The sequence below is a fragment of the Anolis carolinensis genome, chromosome 4, assembly GCF_035594765.1.
Source record: "Anolis carolinensis isolate JA03-04 chromosome 4, rAnoCar3.1.pri, whole genome shotgun sequence".
Taxonomy (NCBI): Eukaryota; Metazoa; Chordata; class Lepidosauria; order Squamata; family Dactyloidae; genus Anolis; species Anolis carolinensis.
Genome location: NC_085844.1, coordinates 17,055,834 through 17,076,725, shown reverse-complemented (window position 1 = coordinate 17,076,725; position 20,892 = coordinate 17,055,834). Strand labels below are relative to the sequence as shown.

Sequence of the window (20,892 nt, the reverse complement as noted above, 5' to 3'; positions counted from 1 at the left end):
TGACATTGTTCACACTGTGATTCAGCTTTGTATATAAAGCAGTGTTCCAGAATAAGCCATTTGGTGCACTAGGTCAATATGACAGAGGAAATGTCCTGACACTGCAAATGAACAGACGTACTGTGCTAATTTAAACGGGGTTGTCTGTATTTCATGAAAATGTGAGCACATAATAGCAGAATCTCCATATCTTACTGGAAGCCTAAATACCCTAAAACAAAATTCTCAGAAAGTTTTATCATGAACCAAAGTTGAGTATTAAGATGTCTTGGATTATTTCCTTGTCTCCTCCACACAAAATCTACTTTTGTACTGAAACTAACAGTTGAAATCCTTATGATAATAACCTTAATTCTCAAATAACATGTTCTTGTATTTGTTTTACTGCTTCTGCATGAATAATGTGTGCTGTGTCCATACCCTTTCACAAAACCTTCTGCATGCCAAAATCTTCCATCTGTAAGTGCCTGTAATATTATGCTAAAGGATGCATTTTTGACTCATAGGCCTTCATTTTTCTAAGCTTGAATCACTATTTCTATAAATAGTATGCATGCTTTCATTCTCATAATTTATTATGAATTAAAACAAAAAATTCTGCTCAGCTGATTACCTTAGATTTCAAAAGAAAACAACTGCTTTGACTTATATTAACAAATCAACCAAATATGTCACAGTATCATATATGCATGCATGCATGCATGCATGATGCCTGATAACAGCAGCTTTAGTTTGGACACGTTGCAGGATAACAGCACAGCAGGAGTTTGGGTCATATGTATGTATACACACAGCACTAGGTATGTACCAAGAATACTTTGTTGGAAGGCATACATAAAAGTCTCCGATTTTTCTTATTCTCTTTCAGATACATTTTGAGACATTTTACATCTTAAAAAATCTTTGTTTTGAAGTGTTAAATACTTAGAAAATCAAAATAAGTAACTGAAACTTTCCTTCTGACAGAACTGTCACAGCTGCTAGAGAAGGGCTGGATGAGACTATATTATCATCCAGTGAGAGTATGTCTTAGCCCTATATAGCCACTGGAATTGCCAAATAATGGGGAAATGAAAGTTCTCAAAGGCGAAGTAAAAGCCACACCCGCATGTGGAAACCCATACATTCAACCAAGCCATCTGAAAGCGTTGTGTATGTTCTGTGTTGGCAACCAACAGAGAAAACAGACTTTTCCTAAAGCAAGTTAGTACACATCACAGATGATTACATGCCTGGGCCTAGAGGCTCAATCCTACCCGAGACGCCATGCTCCTTTAATGTAAGAGTCATGTTCCTTAAATCTAGACGAATGGGATCATAAACAGCTAAACTCTCCCATACGCTCAGAGACACTTCACTATTTCAGGCAGTAAATAGCTGCAGTGTCAGGGATTTGTTTTGGTTCCTCCAGTCGCAGGGAAAATATTAGCTCAATCTAGGCCTTGTATCCTTAATTCAGAATCTAATGGGTTAGTAATGGATACATAATATTCCAAGAAAACATTTTGGACACATTTAGAGCTATGGCTCAGATATTGCCAAGCTGCATTCTTGCACGGAAAGAGAACAAAGGCACAGACTGGAGGCTCCGATGGCTAAATGCTGGATGGAGTTCACGCCAAGTGACGCCTGCAATCCTGACTTGTGAATTTTAACTCTTGCTGTACTTAAAAATATGCACGCATTGGATCAAGCTACAAGGAAGAGAAGTGGTCTGTAAGGTGAAAGGGGAATACCAACACATCATTTCCCATGAGACATGATCACAGAATCATAAAAGTGGAAAAGACCCTAAGGGCCATCCAGTCCAATCCCCTGCAATTCGGGAGTACACACTCAAATCACTACTGACAGATGGTGATCCATTCTGTTTAAAATCCTCCAGAGAAGATTCTACCACACTTCAATTGTCAAATAGCTCTTACCGTTATGAAGTTATTGTTTATTTATATCCCGCTTTTTCTCTCCATATGGAGATTCAAATAGGCTCACAACTAAAAGCATTACAATATACAAATATACATATTAATACAAGTATTAAAACAGTATTTCACATCATTAAAAACATATAAAATCACAGCAACCTCTGACCACCCTAAAAACCTTTATCTTTAAAAGCCTGCCTTTAAAACCTTAAAAGGTTTTCCCTAATGTTTTGGTTTAATCTCTTTCTCTGTAGTTTGAACCTAGCTCTCTGTGTGACTTTGTCTTTGAAGCAGGAGAAACAAGACTGCTTGATCTTCAATATAAAGACACTTCAAATATCCAGAGAATGGTTTCCAGACCTTTCGCAATTTGAGTCGCTTTCCACAAGACATGTCCCAGTTTGTCAACACCCACAGGATGTATCTACACTGTACCACTTGAACTGCCAAGACTCAATGCTATGGAATCCTGGGAGTTGTAGTTTGGCGAGACATTGGGACTTTTCATCAGAAAAAAACTAAAAACCTTGCAAGGTACAACTGCATGACTCCACAGCTTGGGAATCATGGAAGTCAAAGTGGTGTCAGAAGCATTCATTTTACAGTGATTCACCAAACTACACCTCCCAGGATTTCATTACATGGAGCCATGGAAGTCAGAGTACTGTTGGATTGCATTCATTCTACAATGTAAATACACACCAAGGTGCAGCTACACAATGCATGGGCAAACTTCGGCCTACCAGCTGTGAGGAATTGTGCAGGTTGAAGTCCAAACACCCGGAGGGCCCTACACTTTGTCTGACACCACTTGAACTGCTCTGGCTCAATGAGATGGAAACCTGGGATGTGTGATTTGGCGAGTCACCAGCACTCTTTGGCAGAGAAGTCCCAAGATCTCTTCAAACTGCAAATCCCATAATTCCATAGCGATTGAGCCTGCAGGTGTACACCAGGCCTAGGCCAAATTTGGCTCTCCAGGTTTTAGACTTCAACTCCCACAATTCCTAACAGCCTACTGGCTGTTAGGAATTGTAGGAGTTGAAGTCCAAAACACCTGGGGGGGGGGGAGGGAAAAGTTGGCCCAGGCCTCATCAAAACTGCAGAATTTGTGTAATTTGACACTGCTTTGAACTGTAAGGGCTCAATAACATAGAGCTCTGGGAGTTGCAGTTTATTGAGATTTCTTCTTGTTGCAGAGAACGCCTTCATAAAACTAGAAATCCAAAGATTCCATTCTATGGCGTAAAATGCACACCAAGCTGTAGCAGTTGAAATGGTGTCAGAAGGCACTGAAATACGTATGCTTAGCTCAGTGCTATGGAAATCAGGGAATTGTAGTTTGGTAAAGCACTAAGGAGTTTTGGGCAGAGAAGGCGAAGACCCTGGCGAAACTACAAATAGGTTGCTGCGAGTTTTCTGAGCTGTATGGCTATGTTCCAGGAGCATTCTCTCCTGACGTTTCACCCACAGCTATGGCAGGCATTCTCTGAGGTTGCGAGGTCTGTTGGGGTTTATATATGCAGGGTGGGATTGAAAACTCTTGTCTGTTTGAGACAAGTGTGAATGCTGCAACTGACCGCCTTGATTAGCACTGAATGGCCTTTCAGCTTCAAAGCCTGGCTGCTTCTTGCCTGGGGGAATCCTTTGTTGGGAGGTGTTAGCTGGCCCTGATTGTTTCCTATTTGGAATTCAACTGTCTTCTGAGTGTTGTTTTTTATTTACTGACCTGATTTTAGAGGTTTTTTTTTAAAATGAACACATTTTGTCCATGTTCATGATTTCCTCCTATTTGTTGAGAAAGCCATTGAAATCCACAAGAAGCATGTGGACAATCTCAACAGAAAGGAGGAAACCATGAACATGAACGAAATCTGGCTACCAGTATATACAGTAGAGTCTCGCTTATCCAAGCCTCGCTTATCCAAGTTTCTGGATTATCCAAGCCATTTTTGTAGTCAATGTTTTTAATATATTGTGATATTTTGGTGCTAAATTCGTAAATACAGTAATTACAACATAACATTGATGTGTATTGAACTGCTTTTTCTGTCAAATTTGTTGTAAAACATGATGTTTTGGTGCTTAATTTGTAAAATCATAACCTAATTTGTTGTTTAATAGGCTTTTCCTTAATCCCTCCTTATTATCCAAGATGTTCGCTTAACCAAACATCTGCTGGCCCGTTTAGCTTGGATAAGTGAGACTTTACTGGGGCCGGGCTGTGGTGCAGGCTGGTAAACAGCTGCTGCAATAAATCACTCTGACCATGAGGTCATGATTTCTAGGCCAGCCTGTGGCGGGGTGAGCACCCGTCAATTAAAAATAAAATATAGCCCCTGCTCGTTGCTGACCTAGAAACCCGAAAGATAGTTGCATCTATCAAGTAGGAAATAAGGTACCACTCATAAAAAGTGGGGAGGCAAGTTTAACTAATTTACAACGTTGGAATGAGGAAGTGAGGAAGTGCCATCAGAGTGGATGATGAAGCAGCTGCTCCCCAGAATTGAACATCCCCTCAGGAGAAGGTTAAATTGCCTCTGCGTCTGTCTGTCTGTTGTCTCTGTCTCAGTTTGATGTATTTATGGGCATTGAATGTTTGCCCTATATGTGATCCGCCCTGCGTCCCCTTCGGGGTGAGAAGGGCAGAATATAAATACTGTAAATAAATAAATAAATAATTTTTTTTTTAAAAAAAAACAACCTCTAAAATCAGGCCAGTAAATAAAGAGCAACACTCAGATAACAGAGGAATTCCAGACAGCAAACAATCAGGGCCAGCTAACACCTCCCAGCAAAGGGTTCCCCCCAGGCAGGAAGATGCAAGACTATTCAATGCTAATCAAAGGTGATCAACTGAAACATTCACACTTGCCACGAACAGAGCATCACTCTAGGCATTCCAGATATATAAACCCCACTTGCCTAGTTTCCAACAGATCTCACAACCTCCGAGGATGCCTGCCATAGATGCGGGCGAAACGTCAGGAGAGAATGCTTCTGGAACATGGCTTTACAGCCTGGAAAAAACTCACAGCAAAACAGTGATTCCGGCTACTACACATATCCCAGTATGCCATATAGCTTTGAGGAGTGGTAGCTGAAGGGAGTGGCGTGGCGCGAGTCCTTCCTTGCCTGGCTTTCTTCCCTTGCTCACCTTGGGCAATGGCGATGGACTCGAAGCGGTGCAGCTCCCTCAGGAGGCAGCTCCTCTCGGTGGAGTGGAGGCTGTAGATGAAGTCCCGCGCCCCTTGCGCCGTGTTCAGCGCCTCCATGGGCTCCTTCTTGGGGTGAGTGCCCAGCCACCGCCTCCCGGGGAAGAAGCCCCACGAAGAAGAAGGAGAAGCAGGAGGCGGCTGGGGCCACAGTCTTTTGCCAGGGCCGGGCGTCAGAAGCCGGCAGCAGCAGCTACGACTCCTGCCCATCCTCAGCAGCGCCCAGCGGCCGCTCAGCCACATTTCGCCACTGCTACCGGGGCTGCGAGGCCCTGGCGCTGCTCATGGAGCCTCTCTTTCGGGCCGAGCCTTGTTTCTTTCTCCCCCTCAGAGGCCGCCGCTGCCGCTCCTTGGCTCTCTCTGAATCCCTTCACGCGAGTCACTCACACGGCGGCAAACTCCCTCTTCCTCCTCCTCCACAAACACAGCATCACTCCCCTTTTCTTTAATTCACGGGCGGGTTTCCTCTCACAAACACAAGGCGAGCCGAGGGACTGACAGAAAGACAACCAACCTCTCAGCTGGCCGGCTCGGAGCCAAATGAGCGAGCGCGCGCCCGGCAGGAGGAGAAGAACGACGTCGCTTAGTGGGCGGGGCTAAGTCGAACCGCGCGGGGCCTGCCCCTCCTTTGCGCAAGCGCAGTAAACCCCTCCCTGCTTTTTCCATTCCCAAACCCTATGAGAAAAGAAAAAGGGAACGGTTCCTATTTTTTTTTTGAGTGACATGACAACTTTGCCACGCCCACCTCCCGCCACCTCCCTTTCTTTCTCTTTCCGCCAATGAGCACAAAGGCCTATGTTTATTTATTTGTGTCTTTTATGGACGGAATCACTGGGTAACTGTGAGTTTTCCGGGCTGTATAGCCATGTTCCAGAAGCATTCTCTCCTGACATTTCGCCCACATCTATGGCAGGCATCCTCCGAGATTGTGAGGTCTGTTGGAAACTAGGCAAGTGAGGTTTGGTTTATATATCTGTGGAAGGTTCAGGGTGGGAGAAAGATCTCTTGTCTGCCTGAGGGAAGTGTGAATGTTTCAATTGTCCAGCTTGATTAGCATTGAATGGCCTTGCAGCTTTAAAGCCTGGCTGCTTCCTGCCTGAATCCTTTGTTTTAGGAGGTGTTTGCTTGTCTATTGAAGGCAAGTGTGAATGTTGCAATTGATCACCTCGATTAGCACTGAAAAGCTTTGCAGCTTCAAGGCCTGGCTGCTTCCTACCTGAGAGGATCCTTTGTTGGGAGGTGTTAGCTGGCACTGGTTGTTTCATGTCTGGAATTCACCTATTTTCAGAGTGTTGTTCTTTGCTCACTGTCCTGATTTTAGAGGGTTTTTTTTAATACTGGTAGCCAGAACTTGTTCATTTTGTTCATATGGCCGGGCCTTCAAGGTGGATAACTCCAATAATAATAATAATAATAATAATAAAACTTTATTTATACCCCGCCACCATCTCCCCAACGGGGACTTGGGGCGGCTTACATGGGGCCATGCCCAAAACAATACAATATAAACAGCATATAAAAGAACAACACATCACAACACAATAAGCAATACAATAAATAATAATATCCATAATAATAACTCCAACCCAAATTCCCGAAGACACCTAAAAATTTATACTATTGGCTTACATTCAAAGCATTTTTAAAGGCAATACATGTCTTATTGGGGCAGAAGGAACAGGAGAAAAAGTAACTTTTTCACTTGATTGATACTGCTGAAGCAAGCAATTTTCATTTTCTGATTACGTGGCATCCCCTACTGTCTCAAATAGCAACATGCAGGTGAAAATGTCTGTATAATCTTTCTGACACCTTTTCATTCCCCCCTTTGATGCTCCAACTACTACAGGAGAAAACATCACCCTTGTTTTGCAAACATCACCCTTTGCAAATAGGGCTCTGCTGTCCTGGTCCTGAGTAATAAAGCAGTATTTTGTATTTTTGCATTCACAATATTTTGAAGAAATTAAACAGTAATAGATAAGTAATACAACACTAGCACTATAAGCAATCCCAAGAAGCAGAACAACAGAAGAAGGTTATTTATGTATTGGATGGAAGGTAACCAATCAACCCATTAACCAATCAAAGGGGGAACTTTTCTCTTCAGTATTGTGCAGTATCATCCTTTGCGAACCTAACAGTTCATCCTCCACAAAGATTCCCTCCAGTTAGGGTTAAGTAGTCCGGATTGAACACAGAGTACTCCGGGTACAGTTGGGCCATCATGCTGCTGTTTAAAGTACTATTCGACACATAACTGGGATTATAACTACAGTAGAGTCTCACTTATCCAACATAAATGGGCCAGCAGAACGTTGGATAAGCGAAAATGTTGGATAATAAGGAGGGATTAAGGAAATGTCTATTAAACATCAAATTATGTTATGATTTTACAAATTAAGCACCATGTTTTACAACAAATCGACAGAAAAAGGAATTCAGTACACAGTAACGTTATGTAGTAAATATTATATTTACGAGTTTAGCACCAAAACATCACAATGTATTGAAAACATTGACTACTAACAAATTGATTACAAATAAAGATAGAATTGCATAAAATGAACTTAAAGTAACATGATTGTCAAAAATTAAATCCATAAAACATTCAGTCCTCGCTGTCCAGAGAAAGAGCTTTGGATCCGGGTGGGAGGCAGACTGCATTGGATAATCCAGAACGTTGGATAAGTGAGATTCTACTGTACCATGTAAATAGACATAGTACACGCCATATAGTTTATCACCTGGCTGCATCCCACTTAATATTCCAGCTTTCAGAGGAGTGACAACAGAAATACTTTCCTTTTGTCTCAATGCTATATAATACATCCGACAGAACTCGGCCTCTTTGAGTCCATCCGGCACTCTTGAGAACAAGTTGGGAGGACCTGCCATCATTGCTTGGAGGCTCCCTAACACCAAATCCAGGTTGAATTTGGTGTTAGGGTGCAGGAACGACATCTTGGACACCATGTCGGGATGTTAATAAACCAAAGTCGCAGCCTTCCCATGTTGCTCAAACACATATATGGCATGCCTCTTAATCCAATTGTTTTGGTCCAACTCTTAACATTATTGCTATAATTATTATATTTATATTTATATGCCACCTTTCCCCCAGACTCAAGGTGGCTTACAACAATTAAAACAAAATTTAACATCAAAATTATAAAAATAACCAAACCATAATAAATGTGAAACCATTATTTTAAAATTAAAACAACAACAAATTAAAAATCCAGCATATTATACATGACGTGCTTTCCCTAGAAATCAATGCTCAAAGGGGCCAGATTTGTATATCCATGTGGGATCTGGCCCCAGTGGATACCAAGTGTTCATTCTACATTAATTGAATCTTCTAAAGAGAAATCCCCTTGTCATTCAAGCCTGTCTAATTAGAAAGAGACCTCTATGCATTGGGTGTTGTCACTATTCTGTAGGATAATGAAATAAAATTACTTTAATTACTGTTTTCCGTAAGGAATAATTTCAACCAGGATCCGGACGGTTAGGTCAGATATTTCAGCAATCGGCTCTTGAGTAAAATAAGCCTTCTGTACAAGGCATCAGTAATGTAGATTTTGCAGCTCTCTTCTCTACTTTGGTCCAGTCCAATGAAGGGCTGTTTCATAACTAAAACCTTCTTTTTTTAGAAGACTTTGGGGGATTAGTGCTTCATACTAACCTCTGAGTTTGCAGCTTTTACCCTGAGAAATGACCTCTCCTGACTGTCATATCCAATATCTTTCCATTACATTTCCATTACGGAAGAAGGGGCAAAGGTTTATGTAATATAAGCAGCCAATAAAACAATAATCTAGGTGTTATTTTGCCAAGTGGTACTTAATCCCTGCATCTACACTATAGAATTAATGCAGTTTGACACCACTTTAACTTTCAAGCATTGATGCTATGAAATCCTGGGAATGATAGTTTTACAAAGAGGTGCTACTCCAAACTACATTTCTCCAGATTCTATAGTATTGAGCAAAGGAAGTTAAAGTGGTGTCAAACTGCCTTAATTCTACGATGTAGACACACCCAAGGGAAGTCCACAGCAGGAGACAGAACATCTTAATATTCTTAATCATATTTTATTTATTTTATTTTATATTTTTTAATAAAAATGATAGACGCCATGCAGACATAGATTCAAAAGTTATTACAGAAGAAGAATAGTTTTGCTGTTATTGTTGGGGGCATTTATTTCCACCAAAATTAAGGTTTTTCTTTTAGAATACATTAACTATAATGCACGATATCATTCAAGTTAAATTGCAGAGAGCAATCTGTTGTGTCAAGATTAGAGGTAAAAGAAAGGTGTGGCAGGGTTAGCCTTCAACAACGTGCTCTTCTCAAGGGGATGACACATTGAAAGTATGAATCATCAATATTTTCCTTTTATTCCAAAGCTTGTTACCAGTATTTTTTTAAATGAATTGTCTGTCATCCATAACATTGGTCCTGCATTCCCAGATGGCATTTTGGAGCAATTCATTTAAACCTGGGAGAATGTGGAATGCTAAACAGAATGGCTCTGTGGACCACACTTTGTCCATCCTGATCTGGATATTCAATCTGCATTTACACTGGGGAAAGGATGAAGTTTGACACCACATTAAGTGCCATGGCTCAATGCTATGGAATCCTGGAAATTGTAATTTTACCAGGTCTTCAGGCTTCTCTGCCAAAGAGTGCTGGTTCCTTACCAAACTACAACTCCCAGAATTTCATAGCATTAAACCATGGAAGTTAAGGTGGTCATGAACGGAATTAATTTCTATAGTGTAGAACTGTAGATGCACCCTAATACTGTGTCCAAACTGCAGAATGATAAAAGTTTGACACCACATTAATGGAAATATGGACATTAGGAGATCTATTCAGTGGTGGCTGGTGACTTCTGTATCAAGTATTTTACATTCCATTCTAATTAGTTTAACTGTTTTAATGTTTTGAGTGATGTATCCAATTTGTATGTTTAATCCCATTTTAATGTTTACATGCTGGAGGTTTTAAATTGTGAGCCTCTTTGGGATGATGATGATGATGATGATATCAATGGTGTGGGGTATCCACTTCAAGTTTTACCTTGAAATTCACCAGAAAGATTCCAGGTGCTGAATCCTACCCTTCCAAAGAGATTAAACAGGTTAAATAGCTCTTATACAGTTCAGAGTAAAGCCTGGAAAGGATTCACCAACCACTACTAGATATATTATATAATTTCTGCAGAAAGACTTTGACCTTAAACCTAAAATCAGTTAAGCTTGATAATGGAAGAAAGAATTTCCACGCACTTTGCCTGCATCCACTTCTATTTCTGTTGATTCAGGAAACTTTCCTGGTGTTTCGTTTGAATTTAGCTGCTGATTTTAATTACTTTCCCCCTTCCACCAGCACCTCCCCTATGCCTTAACCCTCCTTTCTCCAGAGAGGCTCTTCAGGAGCTACAATATTTGCATTAAACCCAGGATAAAAGGATTCAAGTATGCTCAGGATAAAAGTACGCTCAGCTTGTTACAACTGACCTCATCAATATGCGGTATACACCTTTATCCTGACGCAAAACTAACTCAGCATTAACCTTGAGATTATGTACCTGCACAAGGCACAATCAGAAATGACTTTATCTTAGCTACTGCATGGCAAAAGTGTTTTTCAGATGGCATATGGCTAATCATTAAAGTAATCAACTTTGCTTTATGGGGCAATAAAATATGTATATAGAGAGCCTATACATTAATCTTCAGATTTTCCTCCGCAGCTGCCTTTGTCAGGCTCACGTGAACATGGGTTGCCATTCTGTATTACAGTTATGGATTTGTGACCTAGTGTGCATTTAGTTTACACTAGAATAAATGCATGTTGACCCCACTTTCACATCAATGGCTCATTGCTATGGAATCATGGGAGTTGCAATTTTACAAGGTCTTTAACCTTCTCTGCCAGAAAATGCTGGTGCCTCACAAAACTACAATTCCCAGGATTATGTACCGGTAGCATTGAGCCATGTAGTTAAACTGGTGTCAAACTGCATTAACTCTGCAGTGTAAGTTCAGCTCTAGAGTTATAGTTATGTGATCTCAGCTTCCACGAGAACTGCAGGTTCGGAGCCCTATATGTCAAGCTTTACAGAAGGTCAGATGAGACACACACACAGGTTGAAGGCAAAGTCTGAGGCTTAATCTCAATGGCCAAAGAGGATGTCAGCAGAGACTTCTCTCCAGATTGTGGCAAACTAGGACCTGCAGGCTGCTTGGATGGGATGCGCTGTTTTCATTATTGCCGATCGGTCTCCAGGTTTGGAAGGAAATTTAATAAATTATCATTGATCGGTTTGAAGTTTTGTGTCTCTTGCTGGTTCTGCCTCCCATGGGCTGTGTGAAGGAAAAAAATGTAGGTTTGAGGTAATGGATGCTAATGATGGTAGTTTCCCCAGCCTGAAAAGGATAATGGTGAAACAATGGGTAGCAATGGGTGTTAACCCGCCTGAATGGGTTTCCTGAATGGGAGAATAAAGGAAGATGGTGGGTAACTCCTGTGACTTATGGTTTAGCTCCATTGTTAGGTGTGTGAATGCATTGTTAGAAGATTATGCCTACTGCTAGAACAGGCATGGGCAATCTTCAGCCCTCCAGGTGTTATGGACTACTGGCTGCTAGGAATTGTGGGAGTTGAAGTCCAAAACATCTGGAGGGCCCAAGTTTTCCCATACTTGGTGTAGATGATATGTCCATATCGTTGCTTCCTTTAAACGTCTGCATATTTTTAGATAGGGGGAGGAAGAGAGGAGAGCGATACTTTATACGCACTGTTAATTTTTTTGAAGTGTTACAGAACAAACAGGTTATTTCCATCTGGTGTTTGCTACCTACGCTTGCCATGTAGTTATACAAGATTGTGTTTTTGTGGATGCCCTGTCACTAAACAAGAACATTAATTATCACCTTAGGATGAGATCCGTCTTCGCAGTGATGTGCTAATGCCATGCATTTGTTGAGAGAGGTTTGAAGCTTCTAATGCTCATGTAGGATCTGTTGCATCCAGTCTTAAAGAGAATTATATAGACTTGTATGAAGATTAGTATAGTTTATATCATGAAAATTGCTTCCCATTGTCTGTTGTTGTTGTTGTTGTTGTTGTTGCTGTTGCTGTTGTTGTGTTCCTTACATTTCCAACCAAATCCATGAGTTGGGAAGCAAAAGCAGGATTTGGTTTCCCAAAAGTGCATATTTGGATAATTAAAAATTAATCATAATTAGTGCATTTCTATATTACAATTTTTATTTTAATTTCCAGCTCTAAACCAGCACCCATCACAAACAATACCGGGTTATGTTGAGCTATAAATAAATTAAATGCTTCTAAAATTTATGAATATGCTACCATGGGTTCCAGGCGATGCCGAGGTTATTTGAAAAAGTTATTTTTTAATGTTATGAATGGTCAAGTTGGTTATGCTGAGCATGTGTGGTAAATTTGCTCCAGATGCAACATCAGTGGGGTTCAGTGTGCTATCTGGCAGCAGGGTGAACAACAACTCCTACAATGGTGGGTCAATCCCTGAAAAACAGGGTGAACTACAACTTCCATCATGTTGAGTTAGTCCACCAAACCCCTCCAGTATGTTCAGTTGCTCATCAGTTCCCCCCGTTTGCTGTGTGCTGTAGAAAAGAATAGTTCAATATCATATATCTTCATATATGAAAACGTATAAGGCTCAGAACCTACGAAGCTGCCATTCTTTCTGTTCAGTGGCCTCTGAAGGAAGGCAATACATAAAGATAACAAATAGAAAGAACTAACATAAAAATGGAACTTCTTTGTAAGAAGCAGAAATTACATTTTGGCTTATTTGCTGCTAGGCAAACTTTGTAATAAAGTCAGCAGTGAGGCTTACTGTCACGACCCAGGCTGCAGAGCACCAATAACCATACACAGAGGCCAGAATCTATCTAATATCTTTATTAAGGAAATATGTAAAGTCAATAAAAGTAAATGTAGAATATAGTTCAGAAGAAGACCTTTCAGGAAAGGTCAAATATAGTCCAGGAAAACAATGTCCAATATGAAATAGTAAGGTCCAAAGTTGTAATCCAGTAACCGAAACACTCACTTTGCCAGGCAAAGTGAGGGGAGATGACAAGGTCCTTTAGTCCATGAAACTTAGGCAAGGCGAGGAAATAACTTGATTCTTGATACACAAAGCTTGATTCAAGGCAACAAGGAACGTGGAGCAAGGACAGGATCCGTGGTAAATTCGTGGCGAGGTCCAAAAACAAGGCAAGGTCCAAAAACAAGGCAAGGTCCGTGGAGCAAGGCAAGGTCCTGGGAAACAAGGCAGGGCTGGAAACAGGAACAAGAACTCGACCGCGGGAGTAGCGTAGTCCACACACAACCTACTCCCGTAGCTGACGAATTGACTCCGCAAGACTCCTTCGTGGGCAAAACACCTAAGTAGGGTCTCGGTTTCCCGCCAAGAGCAGATTCTCTGGGGAACCAGAAGCGAAAGCCATTCTCTGGGTCCAGATGCATGACTCCCTAAAGTCTCTCATGGGAAGCAGGCTAATCAACCATTTGTTTGGCCGCGATTCTCAGGCTTCTGCGATTAGCCTGTTGAGCTCTTCTCTGTTGTTGACAATAATCACGGCGAGAAAAAGGGGGAGATTTTGGCTCAGGGCTTGTTTGGCAAACTTCTGGAAGGCAAATCTCCTGCAGGTGCAAGGGTTCCAGTTCTGGCTGAGAAAGTTCCAATTCTGACTGAAACGGAGGAAAACCTAAGTTTTCCTCCTCATCTGTCACAACAGTGTTAGGGACGGGACTACATGGCCCATGAGACATCACACTATCCCCCTCCTCAAGCCCCCTCTCAAAAATGGGCTCTCTCCCCGAGGTGCGGGGCCGCGGCTTGGCGGGGTAGGACTGATGGAAGCGGCGGGTTAAGTCGGGGGCATGGACTGTGGAAGCGTCTTCCCAAGAGCGTTCTTCGGGGCCAAAACCCACCCAGTCAATGAGATACTGAAGGCGGCGGCGATGAAAGCGAGAATCCAAAATGTCCTGAACCTCGAATTCCTCCTCCCCATCCACTAAAACAGGAGTGGGGGCCGGCCGGTCTGCATCAGGGCGCACACCATCCGCCGGAAGGAGCAAGGAGCGATGAAACACTGGATGAATGCGCATAGAGCGCGGAAGTTGGAGTTTGAAAGTCACGGGGTTTAGTTGCGCCACCACTGGATAGGGACCAATGAAACGGGCATCTAGCTTCCGGCAGGGACGGTGGGAGGGCAAAAAGCGAGTGGACAGCAGAACCCGATCTCCTACCTTGATTTCGGGGCCCGGCTGGCGATGACTGTCAGCGTGGCGTTTATAGTCCTCCTTGGCTTGATCCAGTTGTTGGAGCAAAAGTTGTTGCACCGCTGTGAGTTCTTGCAGCCAGTCCTCTGCTGCGGGGACTTCTGAGGTTTCAATGACAGAGGGAAAGAAACGTGGATGGAAGCCATAGTTTGCAAAGAACGGGGTTTCTGTAGTTGAAGCCTGGACACCATTGTTGTAGGCAAACTCCGACAGCGGTAGCAGGGAAGCCCAATTGTCCTGCTGATAGTTTACATAACAGCGAAGGTACTGTTCCAAAGTGGCATTGGTGCGCTCAGTTTGCCCATCCGTTTGGGGATGGTGAGCCGAAGATAAACGAGAGTCTATGCCCAATAGTTTTTGTAGTGCTTTCCAGAAACGAGAGGTGAATTGAGACCCACGGTCTGTGACCAAACTCTTGGGCAAACCATGTAATCTGAAAACATGTTGAAGGAATAGATCTGCAGTCTCTTTGGCCGTGGGGAGGCCATCGCAGGGAATGAAATGGGCTAACTTGGTAAAAAGGTCCACCACCACTAGGATCGTGGTGAATCCAAGGGAAGGTGGTAGGTCAGTGATAAAATCCGCAGAAATTATCTCCCATGGACGGGATGGAGTAGGAAGGGGATGCAGTAACCCCGAGGGCTTCTCCCTTCTTGTCTTGGAACGCTGACATACCGGGCAGGTATTGACATAATTCTCCACATCCTTACGGATCTTGGGCCACCAGAAATCTCTTAGGATCAAATGCATAGTTTTAAATAGTCCGAAATGCCCTGCTGGCTTGCAGTCATGACATAGACGAAGTGCCTTTTCTCTGCCCGGTCCTGGAGGGATGTAGACGTGGTTTCTATAGCAAAGTAGCCCATCCTTAAGCGAGAAGGGAAAATGTAGTCCTTGGCGAAGTTGATCTTGAGCCCAGGCATCCGCCTGTTGGCTGGCTCTGATTTCTTGAGCACAAAGGGGTCCTGGGGTAGAGAGAGTTGATTCAATTGGAGTGGATTTGGTATTTCCCACTGTGAGTGTGGCAAAGTTCTCGGGCTGCAGCAATTGGGATTCAAAGGACTCTTTGCGCCCTGCAGCATATTCTGGTTTCCTTGATAGAGCATCTGCTTGCTTGGTCTGAGCTGGGGTTACATAATGGATCTGGAAGTCAAAACGCTCAAAGAATAGAGCCCAGCGTTGTTGCCTCTGATTTAATTTGCGGGCAGTTCTTAGATGTTCTAGATTCCGATGATCAGTATGGACCTCAATGGGAAATTTGGCCCCTTCTAACCAATGTCTCCAAGTTTCAAAGGCTGCCTTTATGGCCAAGAGTTCTTTTTCCCAAATAGTATAATTTCTCTCTGGGGCGGTTAGTTGACGGGAGTAAAAAGCACAAGGGTGAAGATGATCTCCCACTGGTTGCAAAAGTACAGCCCCAATTGCCACATCGGAGGCGTCAGCCTGTACAACAAAAGGGGTTTGAGAATCCGGGTGCTGAAGGATTGGCTGGGACGTGAATAATTTCTTTAGTTGCTGGAATCCTTTTTCTGCTTGCTCCGTCCAGCGGAAAGGCTGTTTCCCACGGATGCAGCTGGTGATTGGATCAGACCAGCGGGCAAAGTCTGGAATGAACTTACGGTAATAGTTCGCGAACCCCAAGAAACGCTGCACCTCTTTTTTGTTGGTTGGTGCCCGCCATTCCAATACTGCTGAAACCTTTGCCGGGTCCATGGAGAGCCCTTGTGGCGAGACACGGTATCCCAGAAAATCTACCTCTTGTAGATCAAAAGCGCATTTTTCCAGCTTGGCATAAAGTCCATGATCCCGCAATCGTTGTAACACCATTCTGACGTGGTTCTCATGTTCTGATTGTGATCTAGAAAACACCAAAAAATCGTCCAAGTAGATGATCAAGAACCGATCTAGATAATCCTGAAAGATATCATTGACAAAATGCTGGAACGTTGCGGGAGCTCCACATAAACCGAAATTCATGACCAGGGACTCGAATAATCCGAATTTAGTCTGGAAGGCGGTCTTCCATTCGTCTCCTTCCCTAATGCGAACTAGATTATAAGCCCCTCGAAGATCCAGCTTGGTGTAAACCTTGGCCCCTCGAAGCCGGTCTAATAGGTCCGAGATCAAAGGCAGGGGATAGCTGTTCCGCTTAGTGATATTGTTCAATGCCCTATAGTCTACCACCAAGCGTAGGTCCCCTGACTTCTTTTTCACAAACATCACTGGAGAAGCGGCTGGGGATTGAGAGGGTCTGATGAACCCCTTGCGGAGGTTTGACTCTATGAACTCCCTGAGTGCTTCTTGCTCTGGTTCAGTCAAGGAGTAGAGGTGTCCTCGCGGAATCGGGGCCCCCTCCACTAAGTCAATGGCACAGTCATAAGGTCTATGCGGGGGTAGTCTCTCGGCTTCTTTCTCATTGAAAACGTCCCAAAAGTCTGAGTATTTCTTGGGCAAGGTGATAATGGATTCAGCGTCTGTAGCGTGGCATACCTTGGCTACAAGACAATGGTTTTGGCAATATTTGGACGCAAACTGCAGTTCTCTGTTGGTCCAAGAGATGCTAGGGTCGTGGAGTGTCAGCCATGGGATTCCCAAAATCACAGGGAAGTGGGGAACCTCGGTAACAAAGAAGGAAATCTCTTCCATGTGCTCCCTTATCCACATTCTGGTGGGTTCAGACCATTGGCTTACTGGACCTGTCTTGAGGGGGCGGCCATCTATGGCTTGTACCACATGGGCGTTCTTGAAATCGTGATATTGTAGTCCCAGAGAGTCGGCATACTCTCTATCAATGAAATTGTTCGTGGCTCCAGAGTCTATCATGGCATGGATCATGACGGGTCCTTTCTTGGCTGACCACAAGGTGACCACTAGGAGAAATAGGACCCCGGTTGGCGGCTCTTGAGTGGGGTTTTTGACCGGGTTGGCGAGCCTCTCTACGCCCGGTCGCTGGCTTCCCCCGCCGGCTTTGCGCCCGCCGCCTCGGACGTTTTCGCCTCCACGGAGGACGCCGCCGCCAGCCGAGCGGCGGGCTTCCCCTTGGCTGGACACTCTCTGGCAAAATGGCCCCCGTTTCCGCAGTACCAACAGAGGTTTAGACGTTGGCGGCGGGCCTTCTCGGCAGCATCTAATCTGGGACGCACATTGCCCAACTGTATCGGCACCTCCTCACTTCCTCTGGGGTATGGGGCTGGTGGCGGGGGTCTCCACACTGGACGCGGCTGGATGCCGGTGGGAGCGGGGGGTTTTGCTCCAGCTCTTCCACTCTGGCCTCGGATCCACTGTTTTCTGTTGGCAAGCATGACTTCGGCCCGTAAACATTGATCAATGAGTCTTTCAAGAGAGTTTGGAGGATCCACCTTGGAGATTTCCTCCAACATCTCGATGCTGAGACCCTCCCGAAACTGTCCTCTGAGGGCTATGTCATTCCAGCCGGTGTTATGGGCCAGCACTCGGAACTCGGCTATGTACTGGGACAAAGGCCTGTCCCCTTGGGAAAGGCGTCGGAGTTTGTGGCCGGCCGCCTCTAAATTGTCCTCGATCCCCCAAGTTGCCTTAAGGTGATCCAAGAAGTTTTGCGCGGAACTTAGGTGTGGGGAGGCTTGATCGAACAGCGCCGTCGCCCAGTTGGCCGCTGGCCCGTCTAGGAGACTATAAATCCACGCCACCTTGATGTCTTCTTGGGGAAACTCGGCATTACGGGCCTCTAGGTACGCCTGGCATTGGCGACGGAAAACATGAACCTTGGAAGCCTCCCCAGAAAACTTGGTTGGCAACGGCAGGGCAGGGAGACGGGCTCCGCGGTCTTTCAAGCCCCGTATCTCTCCCGCCTGTGTATTGAGCATATCCCGGATTCGGTCCACTTCATCCTTGGCGATGGTGTAGCTGAGTGGCTGGTCGCCCGGCCCGGCTCCGGTAGACATTCTGGCCTGGTTTAATTGGTGCTTAAGGTGGCGGAGTCAAACTGTCACGACCCAGGCTGCAGAGCACCAATAACCATACACAGAGGCCAGAATCTATCTAATATCTTTATTAAGGAAATATGTAAAGTCAATAAAAGTAAATGTAGAATATAGTTCAGAAGAAGACCTTTCAGGAAAGGTCAAATATAGTCCAGGAAAACAATGTCCAATATGAAATAGTAAGGTCCAAAGTTGTAATCCAGTAACCGAAACACTCACTTTGCCAGGCTGTCACGACCCAGGCTGCAGAGCACCAATAACCATACACAGAGGCCAGAATCTATCTAATATCTTTATTGTAGGAATATATAAAGTTAATAAAAACAAGTGTAGAAAATAGTCCAGAATTAGACCTTTCAGGAAAGGTCAGAATTAGTCCAAAAAAGCAATGTCCAATAAGAAATATTAAGGTCCAAAGTTGTAATCCAATAACCGAAACACTCACTTTGCCAAGCAAAGTGAGGGGAGATGACAAGGTCCTTTAGTCCATGAAACTTGAGCGAGGCTAGGAAATAACTTGATACTTGAAACAAGGCTTGAACGTGGATCAAGGTAACTAAGAACAAGAACAAGGTCCGTGGAATAACTTGATAAATCCGTGGAACAAGGCAAGGATTGATCCTGGGAAACAAGGCAAAGTCCGTAGATAAACAAAGGCTGGGAAGCAAGGCGAAGGCTGGATAGCAAGGCTAGGCTTGAGCAGGAGCGAGGCTTGAACCGGAGCGCGCTGTCCAGACACAACTCGCTCCGTAGGCTGACGAATTGACTCCGCGAAGTTACTACGCGGGTAAAACACCTAAATAGAGTCTAGCTTCCCGCCGAAGCAGTTCTCTGGGAATCAGAACCGAAAGCTAACTCTAAGACCAGATGTGAGACTCCCCAAAGATTCTCACGAGAAGCAGTCTTAATTGGCCACATTCTTAGCTGCAATCCTCGCACTCCTGCGCGAAGCTGAATCTAAACTTCTCTGTTGTTTACAAAACTCCCGGCGCAAGAATACGGGAGAAGTAGGCTCTGGGCTTGTTTGACATACTTCTGGGAGACAACTTTCTTGCAGGTGCAAGGTTCCCAGATCTGCCTGGGAAAGATCTGGTTGAGAGGAATCCAGTTCAGACTGGGAAGGTAAAAAACCCAAGTTTTCATCTTCATCAGGAATTACAATGTCCTGAGCAGGACTACAAGGCCCATGAGTCATCACACTATCCCCCTCCTCAAGGCCCCTCCCAAACTGGGGCCCTCTCCCCGAGGCGCGAGGTCGCGGCTTGGCGGGATAGGTCTGATGAAAGCGACGGGTTAGATCAGGAGCATGGACTGTGGAGGCGTCTTCCCAAGAGCGTTCTTCAGGGCCAAAACCCACCCAGTCAATGAGATATTGTAGGCGGCGGCGGTGAAAGCGAGAATCCAAAATGTCCTCAACCTCGAACTCCTCCTCCCCATTCATCAAAACAGGAGGGGGGGCCGGTTGGTCTGTATCAGGACGCACACCATCCGCCGGAAGGAGCAGGGAACGGTGAAACACTGGGTGAATGCGCATTGAACGCGGAAGTTGGAGTTTGAAAGTCACGGGGTTTAATTGCGCCACCACTGGATAGGGGCCAATGAAACGGGCATCTAACTTCCGGCAAGGGCGGTGGGAGGGCAGAAAGCGAGTGGACAGGAAAACCCGATCTCCTACCTTGATTTCGGGGCCCGGCTGGCGATGTTTGTCAGCGTGGCGTTTATAGTCCTCCTTGGCTTGGTCCAGTTGCTGGAGCAAAAGTTGTTGCACCGCTGTGAGTTCCTGCAGCCAATCCTCTGCTGCGGGAACCTCTGAAGTTTCAATGACAGGGGGAAAGAAACGTGGATGGAAGCCGTAGTTTGCAAAGAACGGCGTTTCTTTTGTAGAAGCTTGAACTCCATTGTTGTAGGCAAACTCAGACAGTGGTAACAGAGAAGCCCAATTGTCCTGTTGGTAGTTTACATAACAGCGAAGATACTGCTCCAAAGTGGCATTGGTGCGCTCCGTTTGCCCATCTGTTTGGGGATGATGAGCTGAAGATAAGCGAGAGTCTATGCCCAATAGTTTTTGTAGTGCCTTCCAAAAACGAGAGGTGAATTGAGATCCACGGTCTGTGACTAAACTCTTGGGCAATCCATGTAGTCTGAAAACATGTTGAAGAAATAGATCCGCAGTTTCCTTGGCCGTGGGGAGGCCTTCGCAGGGAATGAAATGGGCTAACTTGGTGAATAGGTCCACCACCACTAAGATCGTGGTGAATCCACAGGAAGGTGGTAGGTCAGTGATGAAATCCGCGGAAATTATTTCCCATGGGCGAGATGGGGTAGGAAGGGGGTGTAAAAGCCCTGAGGGCTTCTCCCTTCGTATCTTGGAGCGCTGGCATACTGGGCAGGTGTTGACATATTTTTCCACATCCTTGCGGATCTTGG

General features: G+C 44.5%; 1 protein-coding gene across 2 annotated transcripts in view; it reads right to left on the bottom strand.

Annotated features, from left to right (window-relative positions):
- Window positions 1-5,701, bottom strand: part of tmem65 (transmembrane protein 65) — a 36,859-nt gene extending 31,158 nt beyond the window's left edge. The window contains exon 1 of one of the 2 annotated variants that reach the window (XM_008108221.3): window positions 5,083-5,701. In XM_008108221.3, coding sequence (XP_008106428.1) covers window positions 5,083-5,383 — 301 coding nt within the window. In that variant the 5' untranslated portion in view covers window positions 5,384-5,701. The remainder of the gene's footprint in view (window positions 1-5,082) is intronic. The other variant, XM_003219408.4, reaches the window with a different exon arrangement.
- Between the last annotated feature and the right edge of the window lie 15,191 nt (window positions 5,702-20,892).